Raw genomic sequence first — 12,850 nt, 5'->3', positions numbered from 1 at the left:
CTCCGTCGGATTGGAAAACTCGCAGTTAAATCCTTTTCTCCTTCCGCAATTTACCAAGCTGGCATACTTCGCCATTACAACACTCGGTACCGGCGACCTTGCGATTTCTTCACCTATCCTCTCCCAACGAGCCGCGGCATCAATGCCCATCAATTGGCCATCGCCCGACAGTTCGACAGAGGCGGATACGACTATCCGCAAGCGTAAGTTCGCGGAGACGGCTGCCAATATGACTTCCGTCGAAAAACACGATACGAACACTCCTTGTATCAAGGACGCGAGCAAGATGGCTGTTTCCCAATCACACAACGGCCGCGACGCCAAATCTAGTGAGTCCCTTCTATGGTGGCTGCCTGGAAAGCTTTGTTCGTGGTTTCAAATACTGACAGTCATGTCCTTGCCCAGTAACGCCCAAACATGTCAGAATCCAGTCAACCCCGAGCACCAGCAGCCCGGATTCATTGACCGACGACGACATCGACTCGAGTCGCAATTCTCCCTCTCCGAACCCCACCCCGTCCGACCGGTCACCCACCCGAAATCAAAATGGCTGTTCTTCTTCCACCGGCTCGAAGAAAACCCGAGGTCCCGTACCCGCCTCTTCATCTTCTCGAAATGCCGCGGCTACTGCCTCTCGGGTCCCCTCGACCAGTCTAAAGCGGAAACGTCGAACAGCCGAAGAGAAGAAGGCTGAAGAAGAGGAGAAGGAGAGGAAGCAGAAGGAGAAGGAGCAGAGGAAGAAGGAGGCAGAGGAGAACAAGGCGAAAGAGGAAGCCGAGAAACAGGCTCGTCTCCAAGAAAAGAACGAAAAGAAGGCCAAAATCGAGGCGGAGAAGAACGCCCGTGCCCAGGAACGGGAGGCGAAGCGCGCCAAAAAGGAGGAAGAAGCCCAGAAGGCGAGGGTGGAGAAGGAAAAGAAGGAGCGGGCTCAAACGAAGCTAAATTCGTTCTTCATTATCCCTTCCGCGGCATCGTACAAGAAGACCCCCGAGTCGAACGCCGACGGTCGCGGCAAGGCCGACGTCAAATACGAAGACGACATGGAATCGGCCGCCCGATCAGCGAAAAAGCAGGCCACCGAGACTGCGTACGAAAAGCTTTTCCTCCCCTTCAACGTCAAGAAGGACGTTCGCATGGCCGAGAATACCTTCCCCCTCGGCGACGCCGCCCGCGAGGCCAGGTCCAGGATGCTCGACCAGTACCTCTCCGCCCGGCCCCAGACCTTCACCCTCGGCCGCCTGGCCGCCGAGACGTTCGGCTTCGGCAAAGACCCGGCGCCGCGGGGCAGGCTCCACAAGCCGGTCCGACGGACCATCGAGCGGATGCAGGAGCGCAGCAAGAAGGCCCAGGCGACGGGGAGCCTCGAGGACCAGGAAGCCATCCGCCGCCAGATGCGCGCGGAGCTGGCCAAAGTGCCCGTGAAGTACCTCTGCTACCGGGAGGACGTGCGGCCGGCGTACCGCGGCACGGTGACCGAAGTCCCCGCCGCGGCGGGGGAGGGGAAGATGCGGAAGCTGGCGCGGCGGCCGAACGCGCGGGTCATGCCTGTGAACTATGACTACGATTCGGAAGCCGAGTGGGTGGATGAAGAAGGAGAGGATCTGGACCTGGATGACGACGACGACGAGGATATTGATGATGGGGAGGGCGTGGGTGACCTTATTGACGACTCCGAGGCGGTCGATCTCACGCGGTTTGCTGCCAATGGTCTCGAGCCCGAAAGCACCGGTCTTTGCTGGGAGGATTCCCGGTTCGTGGGCCCGGAGGCGAAGATGCGTGGCTATCGAATGGAGTTCATCTTTGGCGGTAAGTGTAGTGTTCCCCTCTTTCCACCTCCTTCCACGTATACTGGGAGACACCGCGGGTCTAATATTTCGGTGCGTGTCGTGTCATGACAGATCATCTCGAGCGAAACCAGAGCATCGACCCCTTCTCAACGGCGTACTGGCCCGACCCCAAGACCAAGACCAAGACGGCCGAGCGGACAGCGGCGGACGGGTCGTCGGGCACAATGACAAAGGCGGAGAAGAAGGCGAAAAACGAAACCGCGAGCGCAGGCATCCCGGCGGGGATGGCGCACAGCGACGTGGTGAAGATCAAGAAGGCGATCAAGGCACATGTGGAGGCGGCACCGCGGATATCCAAGATTGGCTTGATAGAGTATCTCAAGTCTAGTGCGGTTGACGGTATCAAGGTCAAGGGGAAGGATATCTCGAGCAGGGACCTGAAGGAGGTGGTGGAGATGCTGGTGGAGCGGAAGGGGAAGAAGAGTAAGGATGTGGTGTGGACTTTTCGGCCTGGGTATGATTGAGGTTGGGGTATTTTTTTTTTTCTTTTCTTCTCCTTTATCCCGACATGGAGACCAGTAGTACATTTTGGCGAGGCGATGGCGGCGTTGATTATTGGTTTGTGCGGACATAAACACATTTGACGGATATGATCAAGCACAGGGAGGGAAGACGGCTGGGATTCTTCTAGGCATGGACCGGGGGAGGTCCCAAGGCACTATGAACCAGAGACACTGGGGCTTCTGGTCTTTGTCTCATATCTGGACCGCCTGGTTGGCATGGTTCTGTCATCACTAGAGTGTATATAGGGTGTTATAGGCAGCATTTTGGGGCTCCAGGGGTTTGTCCGGCGTCTCTCGTGTCCCGTCTGGCAATCGAGACGGGCATGAGAGCGACGTATTTGGACTTGGACATTCGAGACCTAGATATTATAGGGCAACTGAACGAAAAACCATGGATTCCATCCAACCTTGTTTGTTATTTCTTGATAATGTTCGTGATCATAACTAATGTGGTGTTCTAGAGTAAGATGATCATGAGAGATGCATCACCATTCATACAATGGCTAATATGTATTCCGTAAGGTAAGAGATAATCAGTAGTACGAATGGTCAAACCAACCCCGTCCATAGAGGCGTATATCCTCAAACGGGTTCCCCAGGGTGAACCTCCTCCGTTCTTTGGCCCCGCGCTCCTCATCCACCCTCGAGATGAACCCCCCGCAGGTTGAATGAAATGTGTGCCAGCCGCGCAAAACGACGGCAAACTGGGGCTTGAAAGGCGGCAGCCTGAGAACGTCATGGCCGTTCTCATCTTCCAGTATATCCATCTCGTACTTGCCCTCCACATTCCCCACGCTCACATTCGTCACCACTGGCGCGTCGCTCTCGTCGGTCTGCTGCTGCGACTGCTGCGACTGTTGCTGCTGCTGCTGCTGCCGCGCCGGCCACCACGCGGGCGCCGAACTCCTCCCCGTGCGCAACCGGACCTCGCGCCAGCTCCACAAGCCTTCCTCGCCGCAGGGGAAACTCACGACGAGCTTGTCGGCGACGGAAGGCGGGATGGCGGCCCACATGGCGCGGAACTGCGGGAGCAGGCGGCGGGTGACGGGGCAGTCGCCGTCCATCCAGAGGGAGATGCGGCGCAGGCGCGGCATGTGGGTCGGGGAGACGGCGTGCCAGACGCCGGCACCGTTGAAGTAGAGGAAGTCGGCGGCGTCGCGGCGGAGGGAGATGTTGAGGGTGCGGATGCGGGGGAGGAAGGCGGCGATGTTGGTTGCGGGGCTGCCCAGGGCCGGTTTTGGGTAGGCAGGTGTGGTCGTTGTGTCGTCGTTGTTGTTCTTGTTGTCGTTGTTGTCGTCGTTGTCGTTGTCGTTGTTGTCGTCGTTGTCGTTGTTGTCGTTGTTGTTGCGGCTGTAGTCGTCGTCGGCTGTAGGATTCGTGTCTCGTTTGGTTCGCGGTGATGCGGGTAGGTAGGTGTGCGTCTTGGTGGACCAGTAGAAGCGAGACTTCGATGGCCTCACGGGGCCTTTGGGTCCTGGGCGGATGAAAAGGGCGAATAAGGTCTCTTTGTCGGTGATGGTGAGAGAGGTGGCGTTGTGTAGGGCTGGTAGGGCCTCGGCGTACCTAAAGACAGGTCACATTTCTTTTAGTCACTCATCACAAAAATCCCACGTCACACGTGTAAGTGGAATGAGGGCCAAGATTCGTGGGGGATGCAAATGTCTGTGTTCTCGTGATGTGTTTCGACCCACGTGCTTTGGACAGCGAAGGCATGGAGCTGAGTTGTGATAATGCAAGGGCGATAAAGGGGGGGGGGGGGCTAAAGAAGAAAAGGGGGTGGCAGGGGAGATGTGATCAACAGTTGAGACATCACCCACACCCAAAGGGGAACAGGAACCCAGTAGATAACGCAAAAGAAAAAAAAAGAAAAAAAAAGAAATCAAATCACAAACTTACATTCGCCTGCAAGAGGTCAGCAACGAGACGCATCTCATGGCTCCCCCCTCAGCTGCGCTGCCATCCAGACCGATCCTCTCCCGCGCCTCGGATCGTTTCCGCATGGCCTCCTCACACGGCCAGTGATTGCACCAGGAAGAAGTCATACGGTCAAACCAGACCTGGTGGTACTGCACGGCGGGCGTGGGCTGGAAATCCACGGCAAGACCCTCCTGGCACGCGTCGCCCGGGGCGTCATGGTCGACGACGCAAGGGGCCATGCGGTACTCGCCACATGCATCGTCCAGGAAGACGTGGCAGTTGAAGCAGGAAATGCGCCAGTACTCCTGGTAGATGAGGTCGCGGACCTCGGGGGGCAGTTTGCGGAAGAAAGGAGATTGGTCTTGGGCATGGACTTGTGATGACTCCGATAAGACGAAGGGGGAGGCGTCGGAGGACACGGAGGTTGGAGAGGAGGCGGTGCTGCGAGTGCGAGTGTGAGGAGATGAAGTGGGAGGAGGAGGGGTCTGCTTTCCCATATCGAAGCCAACGCTCGTGCTAGGCCGGGGTGCCCGTGTCTCCTCGTCCGCGGAGCCGGGTCCGGGTCTTGCCGTGCTGCTGGTGCGGGCGGATGGCGAGAGGAGCCGCCTGGCTCTCTGGGATACCCAGCGACGACGGGGCGGCGTGGACGACGACCACGACATACAAGACATGGCTGTCCGATCTTTCGGGTCGGCAAGGTAGCAGATCCTCCGTGAGGGAGTGATTACCGGTAGAAGAGAAATCAAATCTCAGCCCGAGAAAAGAAAGAGTTCCGGGATCTCGGGTGTGTCCAGGACGAGTTGAGGCCAAAACGAAGCTGTCACCCAGTATCGAGGAACAAGAGCGACCCGGAAAAGGATGAATGACAATATTGATTACTTGGTACCAGGTAATAGGGAGAGAAAGTAGAGACGGGGAGGGGAGAGAGAGGTGCCACCACGTAAAAACAGACGCTATGAATGTTTGGAAATGAGGGCTGAACGCCGCAAACGGCCGTACCCGAGGAGGGGAGCAAACATGATATATCCGAACCCCGGGCCACGAGGACAAAATGTGACCAGGGCAAGACACGGCGAGACACAGGGCGACAGGAATGCGGGCGTCTCAGTCTCACCCTTGTGTCTTTCTTTTTTGTTGCCTGGCATCTGCCCTCCATTCGTTGGACGGCAGAAGAGATGGCGCGTCACGACATGGACTCACCAGATCGAGCCTCGGAATTAATGCGGTTATTTTTATTCGTCTACCCCTTTCGTAGGCCGATGAGCTTCGCTTCGGAGAGGGGGGGGGGGCTGCTCATGCCAACGTAGACAAGGCTCGACTAGAGGGCGGGCCGCAGGCATAGGTAAATGGATGATATATCACCAAAGGGGGCCTGATGCACGAGAACGAGACCGTGATGACCATTCCTGCAGGATAGAGACGCAGGCTAACTCAGGATGTGATGGCTTCGTGTCACAGTCCCGAGTTGTCGGGACCAGGAGCTTCCTGGCATGAGCCAACCACGTAGCGAGGCACCACCTCGCACAGCTCACCCGTGTGTGCATCAGCAAGGTGCCTGATTTTTATTTTTATTATTTTCTTTTTGTTGAGCAATGCCCCCGTTCGCAGCGCTTTTTTGAGCTGCGGGCAAGCGGCGGTTGGCTTACTGTGCGGACGGGGGGCGGTGACGAAGGGGGCCGGGGGGCCAGTCACTATAGTCTACAGGGGTCGAATTGGATGCTTCTGCCCAGAGAGCTTTAGAAAGGGGTGGGTTGGTGTAACATAACGAGCTTGGACATCGATAAGTTGAGGTGTGGGAAGCGTCACGTTTTAATGGCTTTGCAAGTCATGGCATGCAGCTCAGAAGGGGGTCTGGACCAAGCTGATGAGTGGTGGACAAGACAATAAAAAAAAGGGGCGAGAAAGAGGGAAGAGGGAAACAAGGGGATCGAGCTGTTGGAGTGGATGGAACGAGAAAAGAAAATAACAGGAAATACGAGAGGAACGTTTCCGTTCCGTTTCCCCTTAAGCTACATAGGCGGTCTGCGTGAATGCGCAAACAGGTGAATAGGCGGGGATAAGAGGAAGATAATCCCGGTGTTGGGGGGGGGAGGGCAGGGGGTTGAATGCCTCCCTTTTGTGCTCCGAGACATAAGTCTACATAACACAACCAACCATCGGCAGGCCCGTCTCCAAGAGAAACGGATTCGGGGCTGGGCAATGTCCGACAAGAGATCGGCCGAGTGAGTTCAAGTTAAGACGGGCGGTTACGCAGCTCGCCTTTTGCCTTTGCCTGCCTTGTTACCTATTCGCACCTAGTCTGATGTCTTGGGACGACCACAGCGGCCTGCAGGGGTTCGGGTGGAAAAGCGGAATGCTGCCTTCACTGTTGGACCTTGTGGTGGCTTAAAGACTTGAATAGAAAACGAACTTGGGAATGCGCTGGGGCGAGGAAGGACAATGAAAACTACCGCCGAAGGAAGGATTCCCCGTGACCTTGAGTTTCAATTATTATTATACTATCGGTTAATTACGTGGTAAGGTATGGACGGAGCACGGTTATCTCACCTTACATATGCAGATTACTCATGCGCTTCCGGCAAACGTTGCTTCTTAGGGCCATTCAGATGAGATCGTGCCTCAGCCACGGCCCGAGAGGGCGAGAGGGGGGCGCGAGCATGATTTGGGACGAGTGGTCTTGAGAGGTCTTGAGAGGTCTTGTCGACCCCACCAATCGAGGGGTGTCAGGTGCAAGCTGTGGTGCCATGTTACCCGTGTCGATGCGCGTCGCGAATAGATGAGCTGACCAAGTCGCCGACTGAAGCGTTTCTTCCGCGGTCAACTGTGGAGTACTGTGCGCAACAGAGGACGAAGCGGCGGTGCCAAGCAGGAACTGACTTTTACTTCTTTCGCGCTTGGTTAGAGGAGAGGGTGAGAAGGAAAGAAAAAAAAAGAGAGAAGAGGACTCCGCCTTGTGACTGCATTGCGCAGCCTCACCGGATGTGTTCACGGCTGCATAACCCTTGCATCCCTTACACTTATGACATACAATGTAATGACGTTGATGGCTCGTGACCACCGCCATTGCCGCATCGGATAGATTGCAAGGGGGGGCTTTCGGGGTGTGGTAGGTAATATGGTATGTGACAGTCGGGTAAGGTAAGGTAGTTGGCGAGAGTTCAGTTCTCTTTGGATGGGGGCCAGGAAGCGGGGGAGGCGGGAGGTGGGAGGTGGGAGGTGGGAGAGGGGAGAAGAGGGAGCTAGGGTAAGGCCGTCTCGGCGGGTGATTTACGGACCCGAGTTTTGGGGAAGCCCGAACGAACTTACCGTATAATGAGTAACTAATCAGAGAGGGGCCGGGGATTTCGTCTGGCATACCCAAACCCAAGAAATTTCCCCTTTCCCCTTAAGATGACGGATGATGTCGCCCGCGATCGATAGTGAGGGTAGGATTCGACGGAGAAAACTACTCGAAAGGGTGTCGACATTGATCGCCGTCGGTCATGTCGGAAAACAGGTAGCCTCCACCTCCAACCTCCAACCTCCAACATGCCCCGAGTCTTCCGGCCGAGTCTTAGCATGATCCTTCGAATGTACGTGTAGTTAGAATGAAACTGGAAACTGCATGTGTGAAGCTGTGACAGCCTTCCGGTGACGAGTGACGATAAAGCGAAACGAAGTACGAATATAAAGTATTCGTTCCCCGTACGAGCTGGGACAAAGTTCTTTGTTTGCCCTTCGTCCTTGGTCCTCCGTCCTTGGTACGTACGGGCGCAAAGAAACGCCTGCAGCGATATCGGAAACAGGCGACACTCTTCTGTACAACGTAAGATGAACGGATGACCGCACAGATCCCCGAGGTGACACCACGGAACCTGTCAGAATATAAATAAGGTTCGGAAAAATATATATGTATTTATCTAAGTGAAGTTTATAGTACTTCACGGGGATATCTAACTATTAGGAAAAATAAGGGGAAATAAGTATGGATATATAGGATCGAGGTACCGTATAAGTCTAATATAATATGGTTTGTCACACCCCGATAAGGTGGCTAAGGGTATCTGACAGAACCAATGTAATAGAATAGAAGAAGAATGTGTTTAGATAAAGCTCGATCATTGGTCCATAAACCCCGATACCCAAGCCACGAGTTTGGAGATGTTACCCCACTACTTTCCTATATCGGACACTGAAAGCGAGTACGATGTACAGGTACCACTTGGTGACTCGTGCGGCCTGTACAGAGCAAGGTAATGAATGTAATAATCAGGGAAAGAGCGACCCAGTGATGGTGACATGGTGTAAGATCCGTCACGGGCAAGGCCAAGGAAGGAAAAGGAAAAAAAGAAAAAAAAAAAAGATTGCCCACCATGATAGTCGTCTTTTCCCCCCCCTTCCTCCCCAGAACAAACGATCATGAACAATGATCCCTCGTCTCTCCCCTTATCTTCGGGTCGATTCTACTCGCCACACTCCGCTCTTTAGGTCAATCTATGTCTGATCGGCGCGAGCAAACAAACGCCCAGGCCCCAATAAGCATTCGCCGCCTCTCGTTCCTCTCGTTTCGCTTCACGCTATCACCCGGACGGCCATGTTACGCTCGTGATACCCGTCCTTGCTCCCGTTGCTCCCGTCTTACCCACGCGTCGTCCTCGCTTCTCCTCTCCTTGGGAGTCTCTCGTTCTCGTGTTGACTCCTCAGCCATGAAGTTTGCAAAGGAGCTCGAGCAAGAACACGTTCCTGGTATTTTGCCTCCTCAGTTATTTCCCTCCTCACCCCGCTCAGCCTTGCTCAGCTCTCTACCATCTGCCTATCGACATCTATCTATGCACCTACTTACTTAACTACTTGCCTTGGCCTTCTTTTCTCCCTCCTCCCCCATTGACATCACATCCAATTACGTTGTACAATCATCTTTCCCCCCTACCTCGGTGCCATAACCCCTCCTCACTGGACCGTTCGCTGACATGCCGACGTACCTTGAAAGAATGGCGGGCCAAGTACCTCGACTACAAGGCTGGCAAGAAAAAGGTCAAGGCTGTCTCTCGTGCCTACCATCGCGCACCACCCACGCCTTCCACCACAACCGGTGGAACCGTCAGTGCTAACCGAACGCCTTTCTCCGCCTCGATCTCTGCCGCCAGCCGACCATGGGATCGTTCGCCCGCCCAGTCTCAGTCCAAGGCCCAGCCGCATCTTCGCCTGCCCGACGAGACAACCCGTCTTCGCCCTCCGCAAACCAGCAGCTCCTCTCCCGGCCTGCCTATTACTCACCCTCACATACACAAACCGAACGATGATTCCGACCGCGCCGGCCATCTGGGCAGCGGCACCCAGGTCCGGGATATGCAATATGGCAGCTTCGGTCTCACTCCCCACCTGCCTACCACACCTCAGTCCCTGGGCCGAATTCAGTCGAACCGGTCGTTTGAGCTCCCCGGCCCCGCCATCGGCGTGCCCTCCGACCCAGCCAGCCCGCGCGACGATACCGGCCCCCTCAATTACTCGCCCCGTCCCGACCGACGCCCTCGGCCCCCGCCACCCGATCCGAAGCGAAGCATGTCGGCAGCCGGTCTCCCGACCACCTCGCATCTGACCCCTTCCCTCAGTCGGGCATCAGAATATCTGCCTGCCACCGCCGGTACGCCTCCGGCCATTTCGCCGCGTCACCGGCTTCATCGCATGATCTCCGCCGCCCTACCCACCAAGTCCCCGCGCATCGCCGACATAGGAATGCAGGTACTGGCCTTGGACATCTTTCGCCAGAAAGAGAAGGAATTCTTCGACTTTATGGCCTCCGAACTCCAAAAGGTCGAGTCGTTCTACAAGCTGAAGGAAGACGAGGCCGGCCAGAGGTTGGTCGTCTTGGAGGACCAGCTACGGGAGATGCGGAACCGCCGCGCCTTGCAAGTCAACGAAGAGAGACAGAAGCGAAAGCAGGGCCCGTCCAACGGCGACACCGGTGAGCCGGACGGTAAACCGACAGGCCCGGCCGCAGGCGCAGGCGCAGACCCAGGTTACTTGGACCAGGTCAAGTCGAAGATCTTCCGCCCCGGTCCCAACTCGAGGGCCCTGTCCAGGATGATCCAGACACCCGTCCTTCACCCGCAGTCCCAACCCGGTCTAGATCTCGGCCGAGACTACGTCCGCCGACCCGAGAGCACCCAGGGGCCCCCTTACAAGACGGCCAAGCGGAAGCTCAAGCTCGCCCTGCAGGAGCTCTACCGCGCCATGGAGCTGCTCAAGTCGTACGCCCTGCTCAACCGCACCGCCTTCCGGAAGCTCAACAAGAAGTACGACAAGGCCGTAGAGGCCCGCTCCTCGAACCGCATGCGTTTCATGAACGAAAAGGTCAGCAAGTCCTGGTTCGTCAACAGCGAAGTCCTCGACCGCCACATGAAGACCGTCGAGGACCTCTACGCCAAGTACTTCGAGCGCGACAACCACAAAATCGCCGTGAGCAAGCTCAAGTCCCTGATCAAGCGCCGCAAGGACGAATCGAGCAGCTCCTTCCGGAGCGGCGTCTTCCTGGGCACCGGGCTCGTCTTTGCCGTCCAGGGCACGACTTTCGCCGTCCAGCTCCTCTTCGGCGACGACGACACCCTGGCCCAGCAGACCGCTTACCTGCTTCAGATCTACGCAGGCTACTTCCTCATGCTCTTCCTCTTCAGCCTCTTCGTCGTCAACTGCTACGTCTGGACCAAGAACAAGATCAATTACCCCTTCATTTTCGAGTTTGACCAGCGCCACCATCTCGACTGGCGCCGCCTCGCCGAGTTCCCCAGCTTCTTCCTCTTCCTGCTCGGCGTCTTCCTGTGGTTGAACTTTAGCCGCTACGGCTCGCCTGCTCTGTTCTTGTACTATCCCGTCATGCTCATTGGCCTGTCGGTCGTCATCATCTTCCTCCCGGCGCCTATCCTCGCTCCGAGCAGTCGAAGATGGTTTGCATATGCTCATGTAAGCGCTCATCTCTGCCATTGGTCCTGGTTTACCTTACTTGTATGCTAATGCGCTCGCTCTAGTGGCGTCTTTTGCTCGCCGGCCTATACCCAGTCGAATTTCGTGACTTCTTCCTCGGCGATATCTACTGCTCCCTGACGTATGCCGTTTGCGTAAGTTAATTCTCATTCTACCCCCTCCCTTTCTTTGGTGCCATCGCTCTAGGCCCATTGCGCCGGGTAGCTTGCTGACCCTGGGCCACAGAACGTCTCGCTTTTCTTCTGCTTGTATGCAAACCACTGGGACGACCCACCCCAATGTAATTCTAATCGTTCACGCTTGATGGGCTTCCTCGCCGCGCTCCCGCCTATCTGGCGGTTCTTCCAGTGTCTTCGTCGATACAGAGACACGAGAAATATCTTTCCCCACCTTGTCAACGGTGGGAAGTATTCAATGTCCATCATGACGGCCGTCAGCCTTTCAATTTATCGCATTCAAGGAAGCCGCGGCAACTTGGCCTTCTTCCTTGTCTTTGGCCTAATTAATGGCCTTTATACATGTATGTACTCCCTCACCCCATGCCTCCGTCTCTCTTTGGTCCCCCATGATCTCCATGCTGACACCCCACAAAGCTGTCTGGGATTTATTTATGGATTTTTCTCTACTCCAACCAAATGCGCATCAACCTCTCCTACGCGACATCACAGCGCTTAAGAAGCGCTGGGTATACTACGTAATCATGGTGGTTGACCCCGTCCTCCGCTTCGCCTGGATCTTCTACGCCATTTTCGCCCACAACCGCCAGCACTCCACCATCGTCTCCTTCCTCGTCGCCTTCGCCGAAGCCTTTCGCCGCGGCATCTGGGCCCTCCTCCGCGTGGAGAACGAACACTGCTCTAACGTAGCCGTGTACAAAGCCTACCGCGACGTGCCCCTGCCGTATCGCCTCCGGCGGCCCCTCGTCGAGCGCCCGTCCGAAGAGGAAGAGGAAGAAGAAGAAGGAGAAGAGGCGGTGGCACCCGAGGCGGAGGGAATATCTCCCCGCCCCGAGGGAGAACGCAGGCGGGTACCTGTAACTGGCGAGGCGGAGGCGACGGGCGTGCAGCGGGCCGGGTTGTACGCCATACAGGACGAGGAAGCGGCGGCTGGCCTTGCCGCAGGCGTCGAGCCACCTGAACGGCCGAGCACGCTCAGGCGGCGCAAGACGGTCGAGCCGATGAGGCCGGTGCGGAGATTCTCGCGCATCTTGGCCGATGCGCATCTGCAGGACTTTGAGAAGAGGAGGAAGCCGACGAAGGGGGATGCCGAGGGATCGGAAGAAGTGGAACATAGAAGCGCGCATAGCGATGACGACGACGATATAGACGAAGATGAGCTGGATATAGATGCGGAGGATGAGGAAAACGGGATACACGGGGATGGATTTTGGAGGTCGAATGATGGGGGACATGGAGGTGGTGCTTCGGGGGCCTAAAAGGGGTAAAAGGAAAGGCAATTCCGAAAGGTCATGCGTTGAATGCCGATATATATATGTATAGAAATGGTTGGCATACCATGATTCCGATGTACGGATAGTGTCAATATTGAGTGTACTTTATTTCTAGATATGTGTCTACCTGTGTATCCAAGGAAATGCATAGCACATCATGTCATGCTCTGGGG

General features: G+C 56.1%; 4 protein-coding genes across 4 annotated transcripts; 2 read left to right on the top strand and 2 right to left on the bottom strand.

Annotated features, from left to right (window-relative positions):
* Window positions 1–50: 50 nt before the first annotated feature.
* SODALDRAFT_294115 (hypothetical protein) lies at window positions 51–2,741 on the top strand. Its single transcript, XM_028608738.1, has 3 exons — window positions 51–329; window positions 406–1,806; window positions 1,899–2,741. Exons 1-3 carry the CDS (start codon window positions 143–145, stop codon window positions 2,309–2,311), a joined length of 2,001 nt encoding a protein of 666 aa, XP_028466762.1. The 5' UTR covers window positions 51–142; the 3' UTR covers window positions 2,312–2,741.
* Window positions 2,742–2,748: 7 nt separating this feature from the next.
* On the bottom strand, window positions 2,749–5,418 carry SODALDRAFT_332396 (hypothetical protein). Its single transcript, XM_028611698.1, has 2 exons — window positions 4,247–5,418; window positions 2,749–3,913 (listed from the first exon to the last, which is right to left on the bottom strand). Exons 1-2 carry the CDS (start codon window positions 4,936–4,938, stop codon window positions 2,884–2,886), a joined length of 1,722 nt encoding a protein of 573 aa, XP_028466761.1. The 5' UTR covers window positions 4,939–5,418; the 3' UTR covers window positions 2,749–2,883.
* A 1,396-nt stretch (window positions 5,419–6,814) lies between these two features.
* SODALDRAFT_332395 (hypothetical protein) lies at window positions 6,815–7,352 on the bottom strand. The gene has a single exon (XM_028611697.1). The coding sequence runs from the start codon at window positions 7,329–7,331 to the stop codon at window positions 6,870–6,872; it is 462 nt and encodes a 153-aa protein (XP_028466760.1). The 5' UTR covers window positions 7,332–7,352; the 3' UTR covers window positions 6,815–6,869.
* Window positions 7,353–8,578: 1,226 nt separating this feature from the next.
* On the top strand, window positions 8,579–12,667 carry SODALDRAFT_332393 (EXS-domain-containing protein). The gene is made up of 5 exons (XM_028611696.1): window positions 8,579–8,992; window positions 9,237–11,206; window positions 11,272–11,361; window positions 11,453–11,747; window positions 11,821–12,667. The coding sequence occupies exons 1-5, from the start codon at window positions 8,953–8,955 to the stop codon at window positions 12,660–12,662; spliced, it is 3,237 nt and encodes a 1,078-aa protein (XP_028466759.1). The 5' UTR covers window positions 8,579–8,952; the 3' UTR covers window positions 12,663–12,667.
* The last annotated feature ends 183 nt before the right edge of the window (window positions 12,668–12,850 follow it).

The sequence above is a fragment of the Sodiomyces alkalinus genome (genome assembly GCF_003711515.1).
Source record: "Sodiomyces alkalinus F11 unplaced genomic scaffold SODALscaffold_4, whole genome shotgun sequence".
Taxonomy (NCBI): domain Eukaryota; kingdom Fungi; phylum Ascomycota; class Sordariomycetes; order Glomerellales; family Plectosphaerellaceae; genus Sodiomyces; species Sodiomyces alkalinus.
This window is presented reverse-complemented; position numbering and strand designations above follow the sequence as displayed.

Bases quoted from the DNA above. Each gene is read 5' to 3' on its own strand.
- SODALDRAFT_332395 (XM_028611697.1), bottom strand. From the start codon at position 7,331: ATGGCGGTGGTCACGAGCCATCAACGTCATTACATTGTATGTCATAAG.
- SODALDRAFT_294115 (XM_028608738.1), top strand. From the start codon at position 143: ATGCCCATCAATTGGCCATCGCCCGACAGTTCGACAGAGGCGGATACG. The intron at 330-405 runs GTGAGTCCCTTC...GTCCTTGCCCAG, and splicing joins CGGCCGCGACGCCAAATCTA to TAACGCCCAAACATGTCAGA. The intron at 1,807-1,898 runs GTAAGTGTAGTG...GTGTCATGACAG, and splicing joins AATGGAGTTCATCTTTGGCG to ATCATCTCGAGCGAAACCAG.
- SODALDRAFT_332396 (XM_028611698.1), bottom strand. From the start codon at position 4,938: ATGTCTTGTATGTCGTGGTCGTCGTCCACGCCGCCCCGTCGTCGCTGG. The intron at 3,914-4,246 runs GTAAGTTTGTGA...ACCTGTCTTTAG, and splicing joins CTGACCTCTTGCAGGCGAAT to GTACGCCGAGGCCCTACCAG.
- SODALDRAFT_332393 (XM_028611696.1), top strand. From the start codon at position 8,953: ATGAAGTTTGCAAAGGAGCTCGAGCAAGAACACGTTCCTG. The intron at 11,207-11,271 runs GTAAGCGCTCAT...CGCTCGCTCTAG, and splicing joins GATGGTTTGCATATGCTCAT to TGGCGTCTTTTGCTCGCCGG. The intron at 11,748-11,820 runs GTATGTACTCCC...CACCCCACAAAG, and splicing joins AATTAATGGCCTTTATACAT to CTGTCTGGGATTTATTTATG.